Below are 19,271 nucleotides of genomic sequence, written 5' to 3' on the forward strand. Positions count from 1 at the left end.
TATATTCCAGAATACATCCCTATTTGACAAAAGTTACATAAAATATTTTTTATCCGGTTTGACTCTGAAACACTGATTTAATAATTATATTGATGTTATCAAATATTTTATTTCACACCCCACCCTTTGTCTTGAAAACATATCAATTTTTAGCATAAAATCGTCAAAATTTTGTTTTAGTCTCGCTACACTCGGTGATATCTTTTTAGTTTTATTGAATTACACGCCTTCCAAAATCCAGGGTCCGCCCCTATAAGGTCAGAGTACTTTTGAACTGTGCAGTATATCTGAGGTAGTCAAATTGAATGCACACCTTTGCTGTGCATTATCCAGATTATAGCACAGTAAGAACAAAGAGATTTCAGCCATGCCATGTGTTAACATTGTTTAATAGTTTGCTTATGAATTAAAAAAGATAAAAGCTTAAAGATTTAAGAGATGTTCTCCATTAAACTAATTTTTAATGATTTTCACAAGTTAAATCGTGGTCTAGATTCAATAAATTATAGGCAGAGTCTGAAGTAAAAATAAGGTAAATGATTTGAATAAAAGGTTCTAAACTTAAACAAAACGATATTTAACTTAATCGTATACTAGACAACTTTTGAGGTCCCGTTGTCATGCCGAGTCCAAGCTAGTTTCCAAATAATGTCACATCAACATGAGCAGTTCCCCACGAAAATAATTGATAAAATCATGAAAGAAAGACTACATCACGAATTACAAAGACGGGACTCAGTTCTCGCATAATATATTTTGGTGGAGGCGAAGTTGTAAAATCATCAGTACCTACAACAATGAACAACATACAAAGATCGACTTCAGCAAAGTTCGACAAAATACAACTTGCAGTCAACCGATGGACAACTAAAGAAAAAGAACAAGACAACATAATTTAACCAAGAGAACATCATGGCAAACCATATGGTAATGTACATTTTTATTATTTTAACATAACAACACCTCCTATGTACAATGGTTCGGGTAACCCGTCAAATTGGCTATTATACTTTAATTTAGAAAACGGATAAAAATTAATTCAATATTAAACGAAAATGCTTGGCATTACTTGCCGTTTTATTTGAAAGAATCAGCTAAAGTTTGGTTTGATTGTTTAAATGAAAATTTTAGAATAGTACAGAAAATTTAGAAATAGGTTTGGTTGAACGTTTTTGTAGAGCTGGAGACGATATTGGATAAGATGTAAAACAAAAGGCAATTAAATCTGTTTTCGAATTTTTCGACATACTAAGAATAATTGCAAAGGATTCAGAAATACCGGAAAATTACAATTAGTCATTGGTAAAAAGGGATTACAACTTCAGTTAAATACTAGACGTATAATTTTGAGTAACCCGAAACATTTGAATGAATTAAATCAAGAGCCAATAACAGCTAAAAAATGTGCTAACGTACGTAAAACGATAAAGATTCTGATTGTTCAAATTTAAACATAAAAGAGCATATAAAGATCTAGATGAAAAAATCGAGAACATAAAAACATTTAAAAAATTAAAAAACAGATGCCACAGATGCGGGAGTATAAAAATAACAAAGTCAACATAATAACAAAGCAAAAATTATGTTTGTAAATATTGTGGTATGTCATATTACCATAAAAACCATAAATGTAAGGCAAGACATAAGGAATGCTTTAATTGTATAAAAAGGTAGGACATTTAGCAAGAGTCTGTTTCACTAAATCTTATAGAAATGTGGTAAAAACTAAAAGTTTTAATAGTAGACAGAAACCACACAAGAAGAAGAGAGAACACATTATATAAATCTAATGACTAATATTGAAGGAAACACTGTAAATGTTGATATATTAGGAATTAAAACAAAAGAATTGATTGATACAGGAGCTGTTGTATCCTGTATTTCAAGTTTCTTATTTAATAAACAAAATAAAACTAAAATAAAAGTCATCTTGTCAAAGATACACAATATTTGTGGTGTAGGCGGTGAAATAATTTCTGTCAAAAGGCCAGGTAAAATTTTCACTTAAATTTTATAAAAAGTCAGTTGTTTACCAGAATTTTTACATAATTGATCAAATTTAACACTCTTTATTAATTGGAAATGACATTTTGAAATATAATAAAGCTAACAATGAATATCCTACTAAAACTTCAAACTTGTATGATGAAATTGCACAAATCGCACTTATAAGTATTAAACAAAATGAAGCTAAAACACTAAAATACATTGAGCTTACAGCTAGGAAAAGAAGCATTATTTCCTCTTAAAATTCCTATTCAATATATAAGAAAGCAAATAGTACTTGAACCTTGTCAATCTTTGCAAATTTAAAATAAAAGCATTGTAGATGCTGCTTGTCTTGTGCCGCCTTAAACCCAACAAGCAGTAATGCAAGTCATAAACCCATATAAAGAAAACGTGGTGCAAAACAGAAATGAAATAGTTGCTTTAATATCAGAAATGCAACCCAACTCTATTCAGAATTGGTCTAAAAAAACTGAAATATTTCATATAAATAACATTGAAAAAGGTCATAAAAAGCAAAAAACCAAACTTAAACATTGATCTTTCTGAAGCAGACTTAACAATTGAGCAAAAGGAAAAATTAAGATAATTTGTTGATAAAAATAGGAATGTGTTTGCAACAGATTTAAATGAAATTGGCATGACAGATGTACACTCTTATGCAATTGACACTGGGAACAACCAGCCTGTAAGTTTACTCCCACATAGAGCTGCACCCAATACCAGGACAGAGATTGAAAGACAAGTTAGAGAGATGTTGAAGTACAAAATAATTGAGCCTTCTAATTCTGTTTAGCATAGGCCCGTTTGTCTCACTCGTAAAAAGGACAACAGTTGGCGATTTTGCGTTGATTATAGAAGGATTAATGTTTTTACCCCTCGATGCATGCTACGCTTGGAAACACGCATGATGTCTTTGATAATATGGGAGAAATGCAACTACATATATTTAGTCGTTATCTAAAACTATTTGTATACTAAAGGAATAAAAACAAATTTCACGCAAAACAAATGAAATATTGACGAGCAAATTTGACAAGGTACAGGACTGTGATTAAAAATACTTTAGTCTACGTCTTTGGATACATGGGGATCTTCTTATTTATTTCATAGTAAAACAATACAGTGTAAATCATTGGCTTTCCTGAATGGATTTGAACCTCCCAGAAGTAAAATTCTTTACATACCGACAGAAATGAGATATAGAACGTTATTCTTATAACAAAAATGTTCCATTAAGGGGACAATGCAGATCATACCAAACATACATCAAATTTCCATCCCCTTTCTGTTCTTTGCACAATTTACAAACATGTATAAATAAAGGCAACAGTAGTATACCGCTGTTCAAAACTCATAAATCCATGGACAAAAAACAAAATCGGGGTAACAAACCAAAACCGAGCGAAACGCATTAAATATAAGAGGAGAACAACGACACAACACCGAAACGCAACACACACAGAAACTGATCAATCATTAGACAAAACACCACGAGAATAACAAATATAACATGAAAACCAAAAACATGAATTTGGGATAGACAAATTTTTCACTGGTTTCAATTCAAAGTGTGTCGGTGTAATTCAGTAACATTTCACAAGAAGTACAATTTATTGGTGAAATGAGTTTGATTTCTGAGCATCTAATTCGTTCATTTACAGTTGAAAATCAAAACACTCTTATTATTGCCTCCGTTTGAAATGTACAATTTTTCAAAGGTCATGTTGAAGGCAACAGCTAATGGGTGGTCTAAACCATCAGCATTCCCGAGGAGTATATCGTCTACTGTTGCGTCTGCTGATAGACGATGTAAATCATTTGAATCGTATCCTGTTACATACGAATTCCTTTTTGAATCTAATGCTAAACACATTGGTCCGCTCAACGAGTGGGAGAAAATAGGAGTTCCATCAAACTTTAAACCAATGACCATGTTTCCACCAGCATAATCGCAGCAATATAATAGTTCATCTTGATCATTCACAACAGAAACGATTGACACTATAGTTCCGAATCCAACATTCAGAGTGTTCAGCCACTTTCCGCTCACTCTCTGAATGAAAACTACTTCTCCCCGATTGGAACCTACGATCACAATGTCTTTCACTACTGCAACACCATATGGGTCAATGTCAACCTTGATTTGTCTTCCTAAGGTGAAGCTGGTAACATTGAAAAACTGGATTAATCGATTATCAGGCAATGTAACAATTGCTTCAGGTGTTCCTGTTATTAGAGCTATTCCCCATACCCTACCCGCTGCAACAGTACAAGTTTGCAGATGTTGTCCAGTTTCATTCATTGATGAAATTTGCTTTGTTTCATCATTACACAATAATAACGTATTATCGACTGTAACTGCAATACATGTGATTCTTCCTTTTGATATATTGACTTTTTTTTCGAACTCAAACTTTGTTGGCACTTTTTGAAGTATTTTACGTGTTTGTGCTTGCATGTGTTTATGATGTTGATAGTTCACTGTACATGGGATAGAACATTTTTTTACGGATCCAAAAGATTTCATTACCGAAATCAAATCTAACGGTTCGAATTCTAAATCATTAGGTTCAAGTGATGGAATTATGTCTTGTAGACTTGCAGCTTGTCTCGAGATGTCCGACTTTACTGTGTTTAGGAAGATGAATAACTGACTTTCGGATCCGTGTTTAGTAAAGAAATCCACTTGTTGCCATATATTTTGAATAACATGTTGCCGTTTGTCTGCTTCAATCAGTTCCTTGCCTACCGTTTTGCTAATTGTGTGTTCGAGGATATCCACTTCAGAGCAACATTTGTTTTCAAGTTGATCAAGATGGTCATTGATTTCCTGTCTGAACCTAGATATTTCCTTTAATACTTTTGCCTTACTTTGCCCTACATTTGTCTTCTTCTTTTGTCTATCTTCGAACAATGCTTTTGATGAAATAAGTAATGAGGTAATATCTTTACTTACATCTTCTAACATTGATGAGGTTTTGCATCCTTTGGCAGCGACATCTATTGGTTGAATTTTTCCACAAGTGCGATGAGTGTTAGCCATGCATGTTCGATGAAGGTAAATCCAGAAAAGCGCTTCGGACGCAAGAAATTAATAACGTGTTGTTTTCAATATTCGACATATCAAGCAATCATGATCTGAACAATACAACTCGTAACTCATGTCTTCATGATCGTTGCAGTCTTTTATTATGATGAAAGTATTTCCGGTTGTTACAGACACATCAACCAAATGGTGAGATGCCAGGAGTTTGACGGCACTGTGTAGAGCGGCACAATCTGTACACAAAGTATCTTCACAGTCTGTACAATATTTTAATCCCTCAGAGGATTTACTTAGTCTGGAACATGGGCCACACATTACCATTTTTGATGCCATCTCTTGTCCTGAAAGATGAACTTAGAGATATGATTTTGATCGATATTAAATTAAATTCTCTGAATATATTTAGGCTATGTCACGCAGAGATCTCTGACACATATATTCCATCATGGATGATAAAGAATGATTGATGATGTCCGAACAACATCTTATCTTATATTTTTATTTTCAGGGTTCTGAACGTTTCTAAATACAGAATTATTGAGCAGCATGATTTGATGGGAAAAAAGACGATGGCACAGAATGTAGGTAGATCCTGAAATTGAGAGGTTTTTTTTACTCTTACTAGTAGATTTTATCTATTTGTTATGGTTTTCTATATTTAATACATCTAATGCATCATAATTTTATGGTAAAGTTGAGTCATGTTTTTTGACTGACTGAAAAAGACAAACTTTCCATTAGATACTCTAGAAATCATTTAGCAAAGTAGCAAAGTATATTTTGAAATTGGTTTACTCTTTCGTAGGAGATTTTTAAGTAAAAAATTACTAGCACAAAAAATAGTCAAAAAATATAAATTTTTGAGGGATCATCAAGATTTCTGGCAAATTCACATGTTGGTAGATCTTGCTGATCATATTTGCCTAACAGTTTCTACACGTGTACCTATATAAGATTTTGAGATAAATACAAAGAAAATTAGCTAATAATCGTAATTTAGGGACAACTGCTCTTAAAGGGGCACTAGCTGTCAAATCCATGTTCACCAATTTTATTCAAATTCTCATATTTGATTTATAACCATGTAAATCACTCCACATCTTCCTTTATCTAAATCATTTATCCAACTTATACAAAAGTCTAAAATAAACAATTATTTGGGCATGGGCTTGATAATATAAAGCTTCGTTTCGTGTGCATTTTAGTCTTGACGCTATCTAATTAATTATCACGGTGACCACAGAAGACCTCCGATGGTCATATAACCGATATAACCAGAAATATAGAATGAAATAGAAATAGAAAGCCAACAAGTGCAATTGGATTTTTCTAGGTCTTTTTGATTTCATATTATAGATGACAAATATAGGTTAATCACAATTTTTAACTGTATAAGAATTATCTTTTTGTGTATCGAATCAGTCAGTCGAATTATTTAACTTTGTTTTCCTTTCAATGTTGACATTCTCTTCCTTCAAATAACCTACCACGATCACTTTATGCGTTATCTATCTCTAGGTATTACTAAGGGGTTACATTGAAATTCACTTGAATACGGATTCATTAAGCATGATGAGGTCGTATTATTCACTTGCAAATAAATAATTCATCATCAAAGTTTCTTTGCTTAATTTGACAAAATTGAACCATACTGGCTGCTAAAAGCGAATTATTTAACTTTCATAAATGATTGAACAACAAAAATCATGCCATCAAACTTTTATATATCTCGTAACTAGTGTTCCTGTGAAAAGTCGTCTGAAAGTTTTATTGCATGTATGAAAAGGGGTTTTCAATAACTCAGAAACTACATTTTGCCCCTATGTTCAATTTCTATTACTGTGGGTAATGGTTGACTGCCGAAAACATACATGGAAATGTTTTACTGAATACCATAATGATCATAAGTCTAAACTTAAGTTGAAATTGATTGTATGATTTTTGCGGAGAAGATCTGTGAAAATGACACACTCAAAATGGTGCCAACAGCTCACTAGGCCTTATTGCCAGTTGGTTCTAACAAATAAAACCGAACGAAATGAAAATCATATCGTGATATATATTTTACGTCAAAATGATTACTGTGTTCACTTATTTTTCATCAAGAAAACTACCATACGTATTGAACGTTTTAGATCACAAGCAAATGTCTCTATAAAATAACTGGTTCTTGATTTTCAAAAGATTTCCGAAATACAATTTTCTACTGATTTACACTTAAATCAATCAGATATATATCAGCGAATGGATTTAAAACAAAAAAAACCTACTTTATAATTTGGCCTTAATAGGCTTCAACGAGAGATGCGTAACGTTTTAAAGAGTATTTAGCCGTTAAATTTCTTAGTTGGCTGAAAAATTGTATGGTTAATATTTTAAGATCAGAGTTTGTTTCCCCATTATATTATGAACAGAAAGGGTAATTAAATAAGTTATAATTCTAACAGGAAGTAAAATGCTAATGTATTTTGTTTTATGTTGTTGTATATCTAAAATGTATATTAATTCGCAAATCCTCACATTGCACTGGTATCGACCGCCTCTATCGACAGTATTCTATAATATTTTTTGTTTAATTTAAATTCGTTTACCTTCTAAATATTCATAGTGTTATCTTCAATCACAATACCAAGTACACTGTCTCAATTTTACACAGTTGTCTACCGTGGATATTGATAACCTCTATGTGTAATCAAGGCCACGGTATATACATTTTATTTGTGGTATCAATGTTGTAAAAAAAAGTAAAAGAAAAAAAATACTGAACTCCGAGGAAAATTCAAAACGAAAAGTCCCGAATCAAATGGCAAAATCAAATGATAAAACGCATCAAACGAATGGACAACAACTGTCATATTCCTGATTTGGTACAGGCATTTGAAAATGTAGAAACTGGTGGATTGAACCTGGTTTTATAACGCTAAACCTTTTACTTGTATAAAAGTCGCATCAAATTCTAGTATATCATGTATATTATCGATGTGTGAACAAAACAAACAAAATAGGCAAAGTAGTCACGATATGTCAAACTTAACCTGTTGACACAGTGAACATAGAATTTTAAAAGTGCACTGTCTGTAGCTATTGCCTGTTACTACAAACGAACACTGATCTTAGGAAATCCATTTGTTTTCGTTGATCACCATCTGCAAGTCCAACTCTATGTTTATTCAACGTCATTTAGGAACTTAAAGGTATCAAAACTAAACACATTGTATTTGATATTACTAGATGATGACAATGTGTTAATGCATTCTTTTTTATCCTGGTTTTTCATGGACTTGTATATAATTTTTTTTTAACTTTATTTGTATTGTATAGTGCCTGTTTATTTTTCATATAGAATGTATTTATTACTTCCAGGAAAGCGTCTCTGTCTTTTAAATGTTTCACAATATGGAGGGATAATGAGGTACAGTAAGTCAGAACTTTCTGAAATATAAAAACCTGTTTTGGAAGTAAATTTATAAAACAAAATCATAGAAATTCCATTTTCTCATTGAACATTAAAGGCATTTACATTTGATGTTACATGTGTTTATAAATTCAAAATAGCAGACCAAAGCAGTAAAGCTGCAAACGTATTACTTAAACCAAACAACGATTATAAATCCATGATTTTCCTGAATAAAGTTTAGTATTTAAAAAATCTGTACACCACAGACTAAAACAAAGGAAACATTTCTGATGTACATGTACGCACACTTTGTTTTGAGTTAGTTTTCACGAAGTGCGCTGGAGATTCCAAGTTCGAAATTGAAACATATAGAATAATAGTGGGTTAAAGAACAAAATTCTACGGCAATCTTTTTTCTGGCATACTGTAAAACATGGTATTGTACGATGAGACGGTATGTGTTATGTAATTGTGGTATGGTACAAATACAACCATATTATGGTACGCGTGAATAGTACCATAATATGGTATGATGGTATGGTACAAGTTAATATACAATGGTAATATATAATGGTATGACGCCTGGTATGGTTTATTTTTTAAAAGAAAATACTACTAAAAGAGAGAGTGAATGTAGAAAAAACCGATTACTTACATAAATTTCGAACTTAAACCTTTTAGCTAAGATTATTAAGACAGAACATGATGTCCTTGCCTGACAAATGGAAAATTGCTGTGAATTATGCTTTAAAAGGAGTAGGTCCGGTAAGGACCGATTTTGGCCTCAAATTTCAGATTCATCTGACAAAAGGTTTTGACCACTTTTTAAACACTTAAGTGTCTATTTCATTAGATTCCATTAATTTATGTGAAAGATTTTAACTTATTTAGGAATTAAAAACGTTCTAATTCAAGCTTAAATAAGAAAAAATCTACCAAATATGCCGAAAAGTGTCACTTTTCAGATGGTTTTTGTCAAAAATAAAAGTTCATCCTCAACTTTTATATATGTTATGTATTATCATCAAATACAACTTACATTTCAATATTTAGGATTAACACGAATGCGGCCACTTTCGTTTTACAAGGAAACCGTCTAAAATTTAACTTAAATGCTAGAATTATGAAGATTTTAGTATAGCATAATTTATTGGTGTTAGTTCTCGATATATGTGCATTGTATTGTAAAAAAACAGCCCACATTTATGAAGCAGAAGCATTCTACAGTCTATTAAATAAATAAAAGTTTACATTTTAACAATTTTGTAAAACTGCTATATTTTGGGGCAAAAAAGGGGTCTTACTGGACCTACTCCTTTTGGTAAGTGCTACATATCTTATGATTATAATCTAGATGATGTAGTTAAAGTTATGTTACTTAACCTTCTGTCAATGACCAACTTTTATATGGTTTCGAACTATAACACTTTCAACAGTTGCATATTCTAATTAATACATGTATGCCTAAGAAATCAAATACCAAGTTTTCCAGTTTGCCATTTTTTCGTAAAAAGTTCCATCCTTAGTCTTTATTTAAATGTATTTGATTAACTTAAATTGTAAAAGTAGACGACCTAGTTTAAAAATGGGGATTACAGATATAAAGAACGGGAATTCATGTATTGATCACAACTAAGTGAACGAGTTTTGAAGACAGACCTAATTTTAGTACGGTAAACTTACCTCTGTTCAATTCAAGAAAAGAAGTACACACACTCTGAGGACATTTTCATAAAAAATACAATTTGATTTGGGAACATCATTTATACATGTTAAATTTAACACTCACTAAAATGATAATTATAGTTGGGCATTTGTAACATACGCGCTACCGTTAGTGAAACGGATATTCCATAAGTTCCAACCAACTCATGAAATTAACGAAGGATGATTTCAACATCACCTTTTGGAACTCGTGGCTTGATAGCTTCCTCGTCATCTATTTTATTCTTTTTAGTTGACTATAATGCAAAATCATCAACAAGAGGCTTATATGACCTCACATGGCATCTTTGTAAAAATAAATTGATATAATCCAACAATAATATTTATTCATTCATTATAAGTAATTTAATTGCAATGACTCCTTAACAATAGGTCTGTAAATTCTGCTGCACATAGAAAACATGTAGATTTTAGTTCTGAGAAACTTTTTCTATCAATAATGCAATCTTTTGATCTATTTCAACCACAATAGCCGTGTTTTTTAACTGACCATAAGGATGGTTGACCCCGGTTTTGATCGAAATAAGTAATATCATTTGAAAGGAGAAGATCTTTGATAGAGTAAAGGACGACAGACGGAGCTAACGACGAAGTTGGTCTTGTAATGAGTTGATATATATACAACTGACTCTTCTCATATATTGTTTCGATTATATGTTATTTTTATCGAAAATGTGTTTCGTAGTGAATAGGCATATAACACCGTGATTTAAAGTTTGTCTTCAAACTGTATTAAGAACAGGAAATAATATCTTCTTCACAATCAAATGATGCGCATGCATGACCAGACACAGTCGTCAATAAAAACAGAGAGAAAATCTGTATATACACTGAATATTTAACCGAGTCTATATTGAAAACTACGTTCAAACCTATGATTGCGTTGGATAAAAACCGCAATTTTTATACGTGTGCATGTCAAACAAATTTCGTTGTAGAAGGGTCTAAAAACAGCACAAACAACATTTTCCCAAAGAATATTTAATATATTTTATTTACATATCTTATTCCATTTGTTACCTGGAACACTTTTTTATCTTTAGATATAGCTACGGAGTGTTTTAGATATAACTCCACAAAATTAATTTCAATAACAATATAGCTCAACCTTTAGACCTGAGACTTCCGAAAACCGGAAGTAAACAAAAGCAGAATTAAAACATTCTTTTATTTTTGCACAAACAGATAAAAATTTCCTAAAAAGAACATTGATTTAAATACATAAGTATTATTGAGAGAGAAAAATCTTATTCTTGAAAGTTTAATCACAAAGAAAGACAAATGCTTCTCCCTTGTGGCTTAGCCACCTTCATTTAAACCTTTTGTATTAGAAGCAACGGGTAGTAGCTAACTAGCTTAACAAGTTGCTTTCTTTAAAAAAAAAGAAATGCAATCGTAAACCCAAATGCTTGTTTGGCATTATATATATATTAGATAATTGTTTAATAAAGATGTGTTGTCTTATATTACTTTTGTTGTGCACAAGAATTAGAAACTGACATTGCCTGTTTACTTAATGTTATACCGGCACCACACATCAGCGTATAGATCCGACGGACGTCGTCCGTGGTAAAAAAAATCATGCACGCTACCAATTATACGCTAGTAATTTTGATGCATTCAACCTGTCAATCATATCTGTATCGTGTGCACAACGTGCTTAAAGCGTGTATTGGGTGTGCGTGAAGCATGGGGGGTCACTTCCTATTATTGGGTATACGGGGATGTGCCCAAAATATGGGTCATAATTTTGCGAGATTTTATATAAAAATGACCCTCCTTTTTAATGACATCCTATATTAAAATGCATTTACGTTTGATAACTGTATATTGGTTTAGTGTATGATCTACATATCATATATAAATATGCTATTGAGAATATATAACGATAACATATATGTGCACCAAATGATGTCAATTCATATATAAAAATTTAAGGGTAGTTGGTATATTTATGAATTATGAGCGGTGATGAGTTAGTGCTTATATAAGCATGGGTCATATTTTAAATATTATATATAAGTATAGGTCATTCTTTCTTAAATATTTATATAACTATAGGTACTGGATTTCAGTGAATGTTATATTAAAATGGGTACGTTTTTTGAGGCAAAAATGGCACACCCCTACCAAAAAAATATCGAAGTTATCCTTTAGCTTTCGGTAAGTGCGATTATTTCAGTGATTTGTGTCTATTGTTTTTATGTAAGTGATTATTGTGCACCGTACCCATATTTTTAGGGACGCGAATTGCAACTGATATTTTACAGTTTTTTCTTGCGATGTGATGTCCTTAAGGTTTGGTTCATTTGGGAGGGTTGGGTTTATGGCAACCACATTGTTTATGTGCCAATATCCATTATAAAGCCAGGAACATGTAGTACAGTGGTTGTTGTTCATAATTCATGTCGGTCAAGTTTTTTTCGTAAATTATTTTGTTATCAATAAGGCTGTTTAGTTTTGTTTGATTTTTGTTTTTAAATCTTAATGGTCGGGACATTTAATAGCCGACTAAATAGTGTTTTTGTTTTCATTTTTGGAGGCCGCTCGATGGTCTTTAAAGACTTACTACCACGTCATTGTAACTCTGGTTGGTACTTGTATCATTAGTGCAGGACGATGGTCGATCCTATACACCTTTGAGGCAGGCGGGATATTTTTTGTAGATCTTGTACAGCTCAAACTAATGGTAGTAGTTTCTGTACTTCTATGTCTAGTCCCATGCTGCATGGTTGGAGAGGGTGTAATATCTTCCGTAGGTTTGATGAAGTTTCGCCCGTATCGGACTTCTTCTCCTGAATGAAAGCTTTAAGGCGACGAGTATTTTTGTATGCAATGTGCCCTTAATGTGTCTCAAACTTATCTGTAGCGTTTTCAACGTTGGTGAAGGGTGTATATATATATTATGTGCGTGCAGTTTACAGGTATACGCTGGACAAACGCTTGAGCTGAATGAAATTTTTTATGTTTCATTAAAATTTTCCTGAAGTAAAAGCGTTCACCAAGCGTATATATACCTTGGCATTTCGACGTACTTCAAACTTATGGAACGCGGGTTTAAACGCTTGCGTAGTGTTCCTCTGGTGAGCAACTAAGTTACGCATACGATGATACGGACTTTGTTAATTTTCTTTTTGGACTGATTGTTTTAAATTGACATTTCGGGGCCTTTTATAGCCGACTATGCGATACGTGCTTTGCCTGTTGTCGAAGGCCGTACGGTGACCCATAGTTTGTATTTCTGTGTTATTTTGGTTTCCTGTAGATAGTTGTCTCATTGACACCAAACCATATCTTCTTTTTTATATTCGATATCTTATCGCCGACCTGGTTAAGTCTGCTAGAAATGCATGCACGATTCATTTTTTGGTTATCAGTCGTAATTAAAGTGGCACATTTAATTCGTTGTTTCATTGCTTGAAGTATCATTTCTTATATTATCCGCATGGTCAAATGTGTATGTTCTAAAATAAATTTTAGATTTAGATTTCAGTCACGGTTATTCCCCCCACCCCTGAATATCTATACTTATCAGTCGCATTTTAATGACGAAAAGGATTCAGAGGTTATTATGTGACCTTCTTGTTTTTAAAAAAAGGAAATAATGTTGCAATATTTAAACAAAGTAAATAATTTTAAATTTCAGTATTAATGAAAATAAATACGGACAAAAATATTTTATTTTTAATTGTTCTCGTTCAAAATATTTTATTTTTTCATATTCGATATCTTTTTAATTTTATTTTTAATAACCATTTTTTTTTTATTAAAGTTGCAATATTTAACAAAAAAAATTTGTAATTTAATCATATGCAAGAAAGACTTCCCTTTAATTTCAGTATAAAAAAATAAATAGCTTGCTTTATAGAACATGTACATCTTCACTAAACGTAAAATCTAAAATAAAATGCTACTAAAACTCTAAAAATTTAATTTTTAATTTTTAATTATTCTCGTTCAGAATATAAAGCGCATTGTTTACATGAAATCTTATCTCATATCTAAACACAGCTTGTTACATCGTTTGACTAGTTATTTCTAGCCTTTTTCAATATAGCAAACAGATTCCTTTCGGATCTCTCGGAAGTAAATAAAGTTATGATTGTGCCTAAAAAAAAGTGTTAAGCCCCGTGTCAGTAATGTATTTTAAAAGCGAAAATTTCCTTGAGTTTTTGCTAATCTTTATCAATGATATTTATCTTAAACCATTTATGATAACTAGGTATAAATGAAAAACTACTAGCCATCATTTTCGGTGGTGTACAGGTGAAATCATCCATAAATCAGTCCGACACCTTCTGGAATTTAACTTCTAATTTGGGTACAGATGCTCATTAGTTTTTCCATAGGCCGTAATGGTAACGTTTTCTTCTGTTGCTCAGTCCATATAGTTAACTTGGATATGTGTGATGACTCGTTTCGAAGCTGACATTTTTACATATGTGGTTAAATTTTCGGGGTACGAAGTGAGATTACTTTTTCCGTAAATTAGCAAACCCCGAGTATCTTTTTGTGATGCGGCTTCTCATGGTAAATAATCCCTTTTTTAACACAATAAGTTCTTTGAAAATTTAATACTTTGAACACATTTAATAGCTCCATAGGTTTTACACATTTATTCTGTGTTCCCCTACTTTCTAAATGAACTCAAATGGTTAAGCTCAGTCACTTGTTTATCATAGAAAAGTGTCAAATATCACTACACAGAGAATTTTTGTTTACACGTGACTTTTGAGTTCCTCATTTCAAGGCGCATTAGGGATCTTGTCCCACCTGGCCTCCTACTGTAGGAATAACCCAACGATGAGTAGCACAGCGTGAGAAGAACTAACAACCAAAGTAAGAATTAACCTTGATACTATCATTGTTGCACTTCTGGCCTCATAAATAAAACAAGCACTAACACAACATCCTGGAATTTTTTAGCTTTGTTGTATCAATTTTATGGAATATGAATTTAAAGACACCTATCATATTTTACATATCCAAACATTTATTAGCCACCTATCTTGGTGTAGAGAGCTTCCTCCCAAAGGTAGAGACATTCACTAACAACATAAGTTGCGACAAATGGTACCACAAAAACTGCTTAGGCATGGATACTCATTTCTATAAAGGTTTGCAAAATATATCCTGGGAATATAATCTTTGCGGATTGCCTAATTTCCCATCATGCATATTTGACTCAACACATCTTGAATGCACAAACACGTATGAACCATTAATTAAACAAACTTGCAGTAAAAACCAGTTACATGTAAACTATGCAGACAGACCGTCAACCTATCAGAGTTCCAAAGTCTTGCCTGACACAAATATAACTGCCAATAAATCAAACACTAAATCAGTCAAAAAGGTATATTCTAAACCACCAAAATATCCTTGTGGATCATGCAATGGAGCAGTAACATGGAAAACTGCTGTTTTTTGTTTATTCATATGAGAAATGATAGCAGAAAGAATGCATAGGTATGAGCACTCTTGTTTATAAGGGTTTAAATAATGCACAATGGGAATGTGACCAATGTGGATTACCAAACTTCTCCAAATGTCTGTTCGATACATCTATAGTTATGAATACAAACACATGTAACTTTGATTTATCTTCTGATTCATCCTTTTGTGTAGGCAATATAGGGAGCCCATCAGCAGCATCTTTCCCTATTTAAGAACATCTAAACAGCCATACAATCTAACAAGAAATAAAAGGTCAAACTTACCATTACGCATCATAGTGGTTAATTGTCAGTCCATAATTAGGAGCAAAAAAGCTGACATTGATAATCTCATTAAGACAAGTAAACCAGACATTATTATTGGTAATGAATCATGGTTGCACAAAGATATAAGTTCTACTGAGGTTTTCCCACAAGGGTACATTGCATACAGAAAATACCGCAAAACAGACGCTCACGGTGGGGTATTCATACTCATATATGATAAATATCTCAGCTCAGAGCCACCAGATCTAAAAATGATAACATTAGTGAACAACTGTGGGTCATCGGATTTATACATAGGTAGTTTTTACAAACCTCCAAATAAAATTGAGGAGGAATATTTATCACACTTAGGAAAATCTATCTCCAGAATAAAGCGTAGTGAAAATTGTCACCTTTTGCTGTTGATTGTAACCTTGGCGGAATCGATTGGAACAACTACTCTATAAAACAGAAGTCATACAACTCAAAACAATGTCAACAACTTATAGACACATGCCAAGACAATTATTTGGAACAAGTCGTAACAAAACCAACACATTACACAGAAACATCACAGTCTACACTTGATCTCTTTTTTACTAATAACAGCTCTCTAGTAAATAAAACTAAAGTCATTCCCGGAATTTCCGATCACGAAATTGTTCATATTGAATCCAACTTAAAACCTAGAAGAGCTAAAAACGCCTAGAAAATTTTTCCTATACAAAAAAGCAAATACGGAACAAATTAAAGAAAAACTAAATAACATACACCTTAACGATATAACAAACCTAGAAAATCTCACAATGGACGAACTTTGGGATAATTTCAAAACAAAGGTATTAAAAACCATGGAAGAGTCAATCCCTACTAAAATGATAAATAACACCAAACAAAAACTACCATGGATTAATAAAGAAACTCACATAGTAAAATTAATAAACAATACAGGGAAACAAAAAAAATGCCTCAGAAAGAGACAAGAAAAGCTTATTGGACATAACTGGAAAACATCATTTGTTACGACGAAAGCTTACTAACCTCGCAAAAACAGAAGAAAAAAAATGAATTATATTAGGTCCACCAAAAAGACAGTTTTGGAGTTGCATCATTAAGATCTGAGGGACGACACAAAACAAAAAGCTGAAATACTCAATAAACAATACCATTCTGTTATTACACCTGAAAAGGATAAGGAACAAATACCAACTCTATCAGACAACTATCCATCTATGGCAGAAATACATGTTACACCAAATGCCATAGAAAAACTTTTGAAAAATCTTGATCCATCTAAAGCTACAGGTCCAGACGAAATACCAGCACGAATTCTTAAACAATTTGCACCTCATCTCGCTTTCATCTTCAATACATCTTTCTTGAACGGAGATGTACCAACAGACTGAAGACAGGCAAATGTGATCCCTATTTTTAAAAAAGGCGAAAAATACCTAGCCAATAACTACAGACCTGTCTCCCTAACCTGCATTTGCTGCAAACTGCTTGAAAACATTGTTGTAAGTAACATACTGAAACATCTGGACACACATAACATCCTTGAGGATTATCAGCATGGCTTCAAATCTAAACGCAGCTGTGAAACACAGCTACTTACTTTATGTCATGACCTACTTAGTAACCTCCATCATGGCGTACAAACCGATCTTATTATTTTAGACTTTTCCAAGGCATTTGACAAGGTACCTCACAAAATATTAAAAAGGAAGATGAATAATTTAATTAACGGTACCAATATTCTTGCACCAGATGCGCATTTCGACAATACATGTTTTTCTTCAGTGATGCTCGTGGCCAAAATATTTGAAATCCATAGCTTATATAAAAGATGAAGAGCTATAATCCAAAAGGTCCAAAAAGTAAAGCCAAATCCGTGAAAAGAACACTGATAGCTATGGCATAAGGGAAAATACCTGGAATTGGGTATCAGCCTTCCTTAATAACAGAACGCAACCGGTTGCCCTTGACGGAGAGGTATCTAGTCAAATGCCTGTGGTAAGTGGGGTGCCCCAAGGCTCAGTCCTGGGACCACTACTTTTTCTTATCTTCACTAATGTCCTACCTGCAACAGTAACATCAAAAACACGCTTGTTTGCAGATGCTTGTATATTATACAGAAACAAAACAAATCACCAAGATTGTACGATACTACAAAATGATCTAAACTGCCTAGCCAACTGGGAACAAACTTGGGGTATGCAATTCCATCCAGAAAAATGCAACTCTCTCTGTGACTGTGACAAGATCACAGTCACCATTCAAACATGACTACATATTAAAAGGCCACAAGAATCCGTCAGCACTGCAAAATATCTCGGTATCACCCTTGCTCACAACATGTCTTGGAACACGCTTATCAACAACATTACTGTAAAAGCAAATAAGATCTTATGCTTTCTTAAAAGAAACTTAAAAATAAACCAGGAAGAAACAAAAAATTTATCATACAAATCCATGGTACGTTCGAATTTAGAATACTGCTCTTCAGTTTGGTCACCTCACATCCAAAAACAAAAAAACAACATTGAAAAGGTACAAAGAAGGGCAGAACGCTACGTCACCAACAGGTACCACAACACTTATAATGTCACTTCCATGATTGACCATCTTCAATGGAAGTCACTTGAAACTATCAGAAACATCAATCGAGTAGCTATGCTGTACAAAATCTCACACCAACTCATTGCAGTAGACCCCAACCTTTACTTTTTTTACAACAGCTTGTGAAAAACACCAGATTCACTAATTCATTACAATATCAAACAATTAGCACAAGAACAGATTACTTCAAGTACAGCTGTTTTCCCATTCACAGTTGTATTGTGGAATTCACTTCCACATAACGTCATCAGTGTTAACTCCCTGGATCAGTTTAAAATACTGATCCAGAGTCAGTATATTTAGATATCCAACCTGTTTGTAAATATGTAAACGTGTTAATTTTTGTTTTGTTTTTGCACAAAATTGTCTTTTTGAATTATTGCACTCATTGGTTATTATATTTTATTAAGTGTCTGTTTGCGATGCGCCGACGTATAGTCATCAATGTAATGATGTATCGTCGTATGATGTAGATGAAGATGTGAAAACAACCCTTCTTTAAGTAAGTTATGCTAGCTGTTGTTGCAACTTGATAAAAAAAAAAAGCACATATTCCGAGGACAGTTTTATAGAAATTAAGATTACATTGGGAAAAGTCAATAAAACATGTCATCTGAAACAAACAAAATTAGAACAAATACGATTGTATTTCAAACAAATTCAAATCTGAAACATTTCGTTCACAAGCGATCGCGATATAGTCATATAGCAATATGTTAAAATGTTTTATCAAACAAAACGGTTGTCCGTTTATTTTTACTTGAATGTCTGT

At 32.7% G+C, this 19,271-nt stretch overlaps 1 protein-coding gene across 1 annotated transcript; it reads right to left on the minus strand.

Annotated features, from left to right (window-relative positions):
• Window positions 1-3,661: 3,661 nt before the first annotated feature.
• LOC134710657 (uncharacterized) lies at window positions 3,662-5,053 on the minus strand. The gene has a single exon (XM_063571044.1). The coding sequence runs from the start codon at window positions 5,051-5,053 to the stop codon at window positions 3,662-3,664; it is 1,392 nt and encodes a 463-aa protein (XP_063427114.1).
• Window positions 5,054-19,271: the final 14,218 nt, after the last annotated feature.

This window comes from Mytilus trossulus, chromosome 3, assembly GCF_036588685.1.
Source record: "Mytilus trossulus isolate FHL-02 chromosome 3, PNRI_Mtr1.1.1.hap1, whole genome shotgun sequence".
Classification (NCBI taxonomy): Eukaryota; Metazoa; Mollusca; class Bivalvia; order Mytilida; family Mytilidae; genus Mytilus; species Mytilus trossulus.

What these genes read in the sequence shown, in the direction of transcription:
- LOC134710657 (XM_063571044.1), bottom strand. Translation starts at nt 5,053, where the DNA reads ATGGCTAACACTCATCGCACTTGTGGAAAAATTCAACCAATAGATGTC.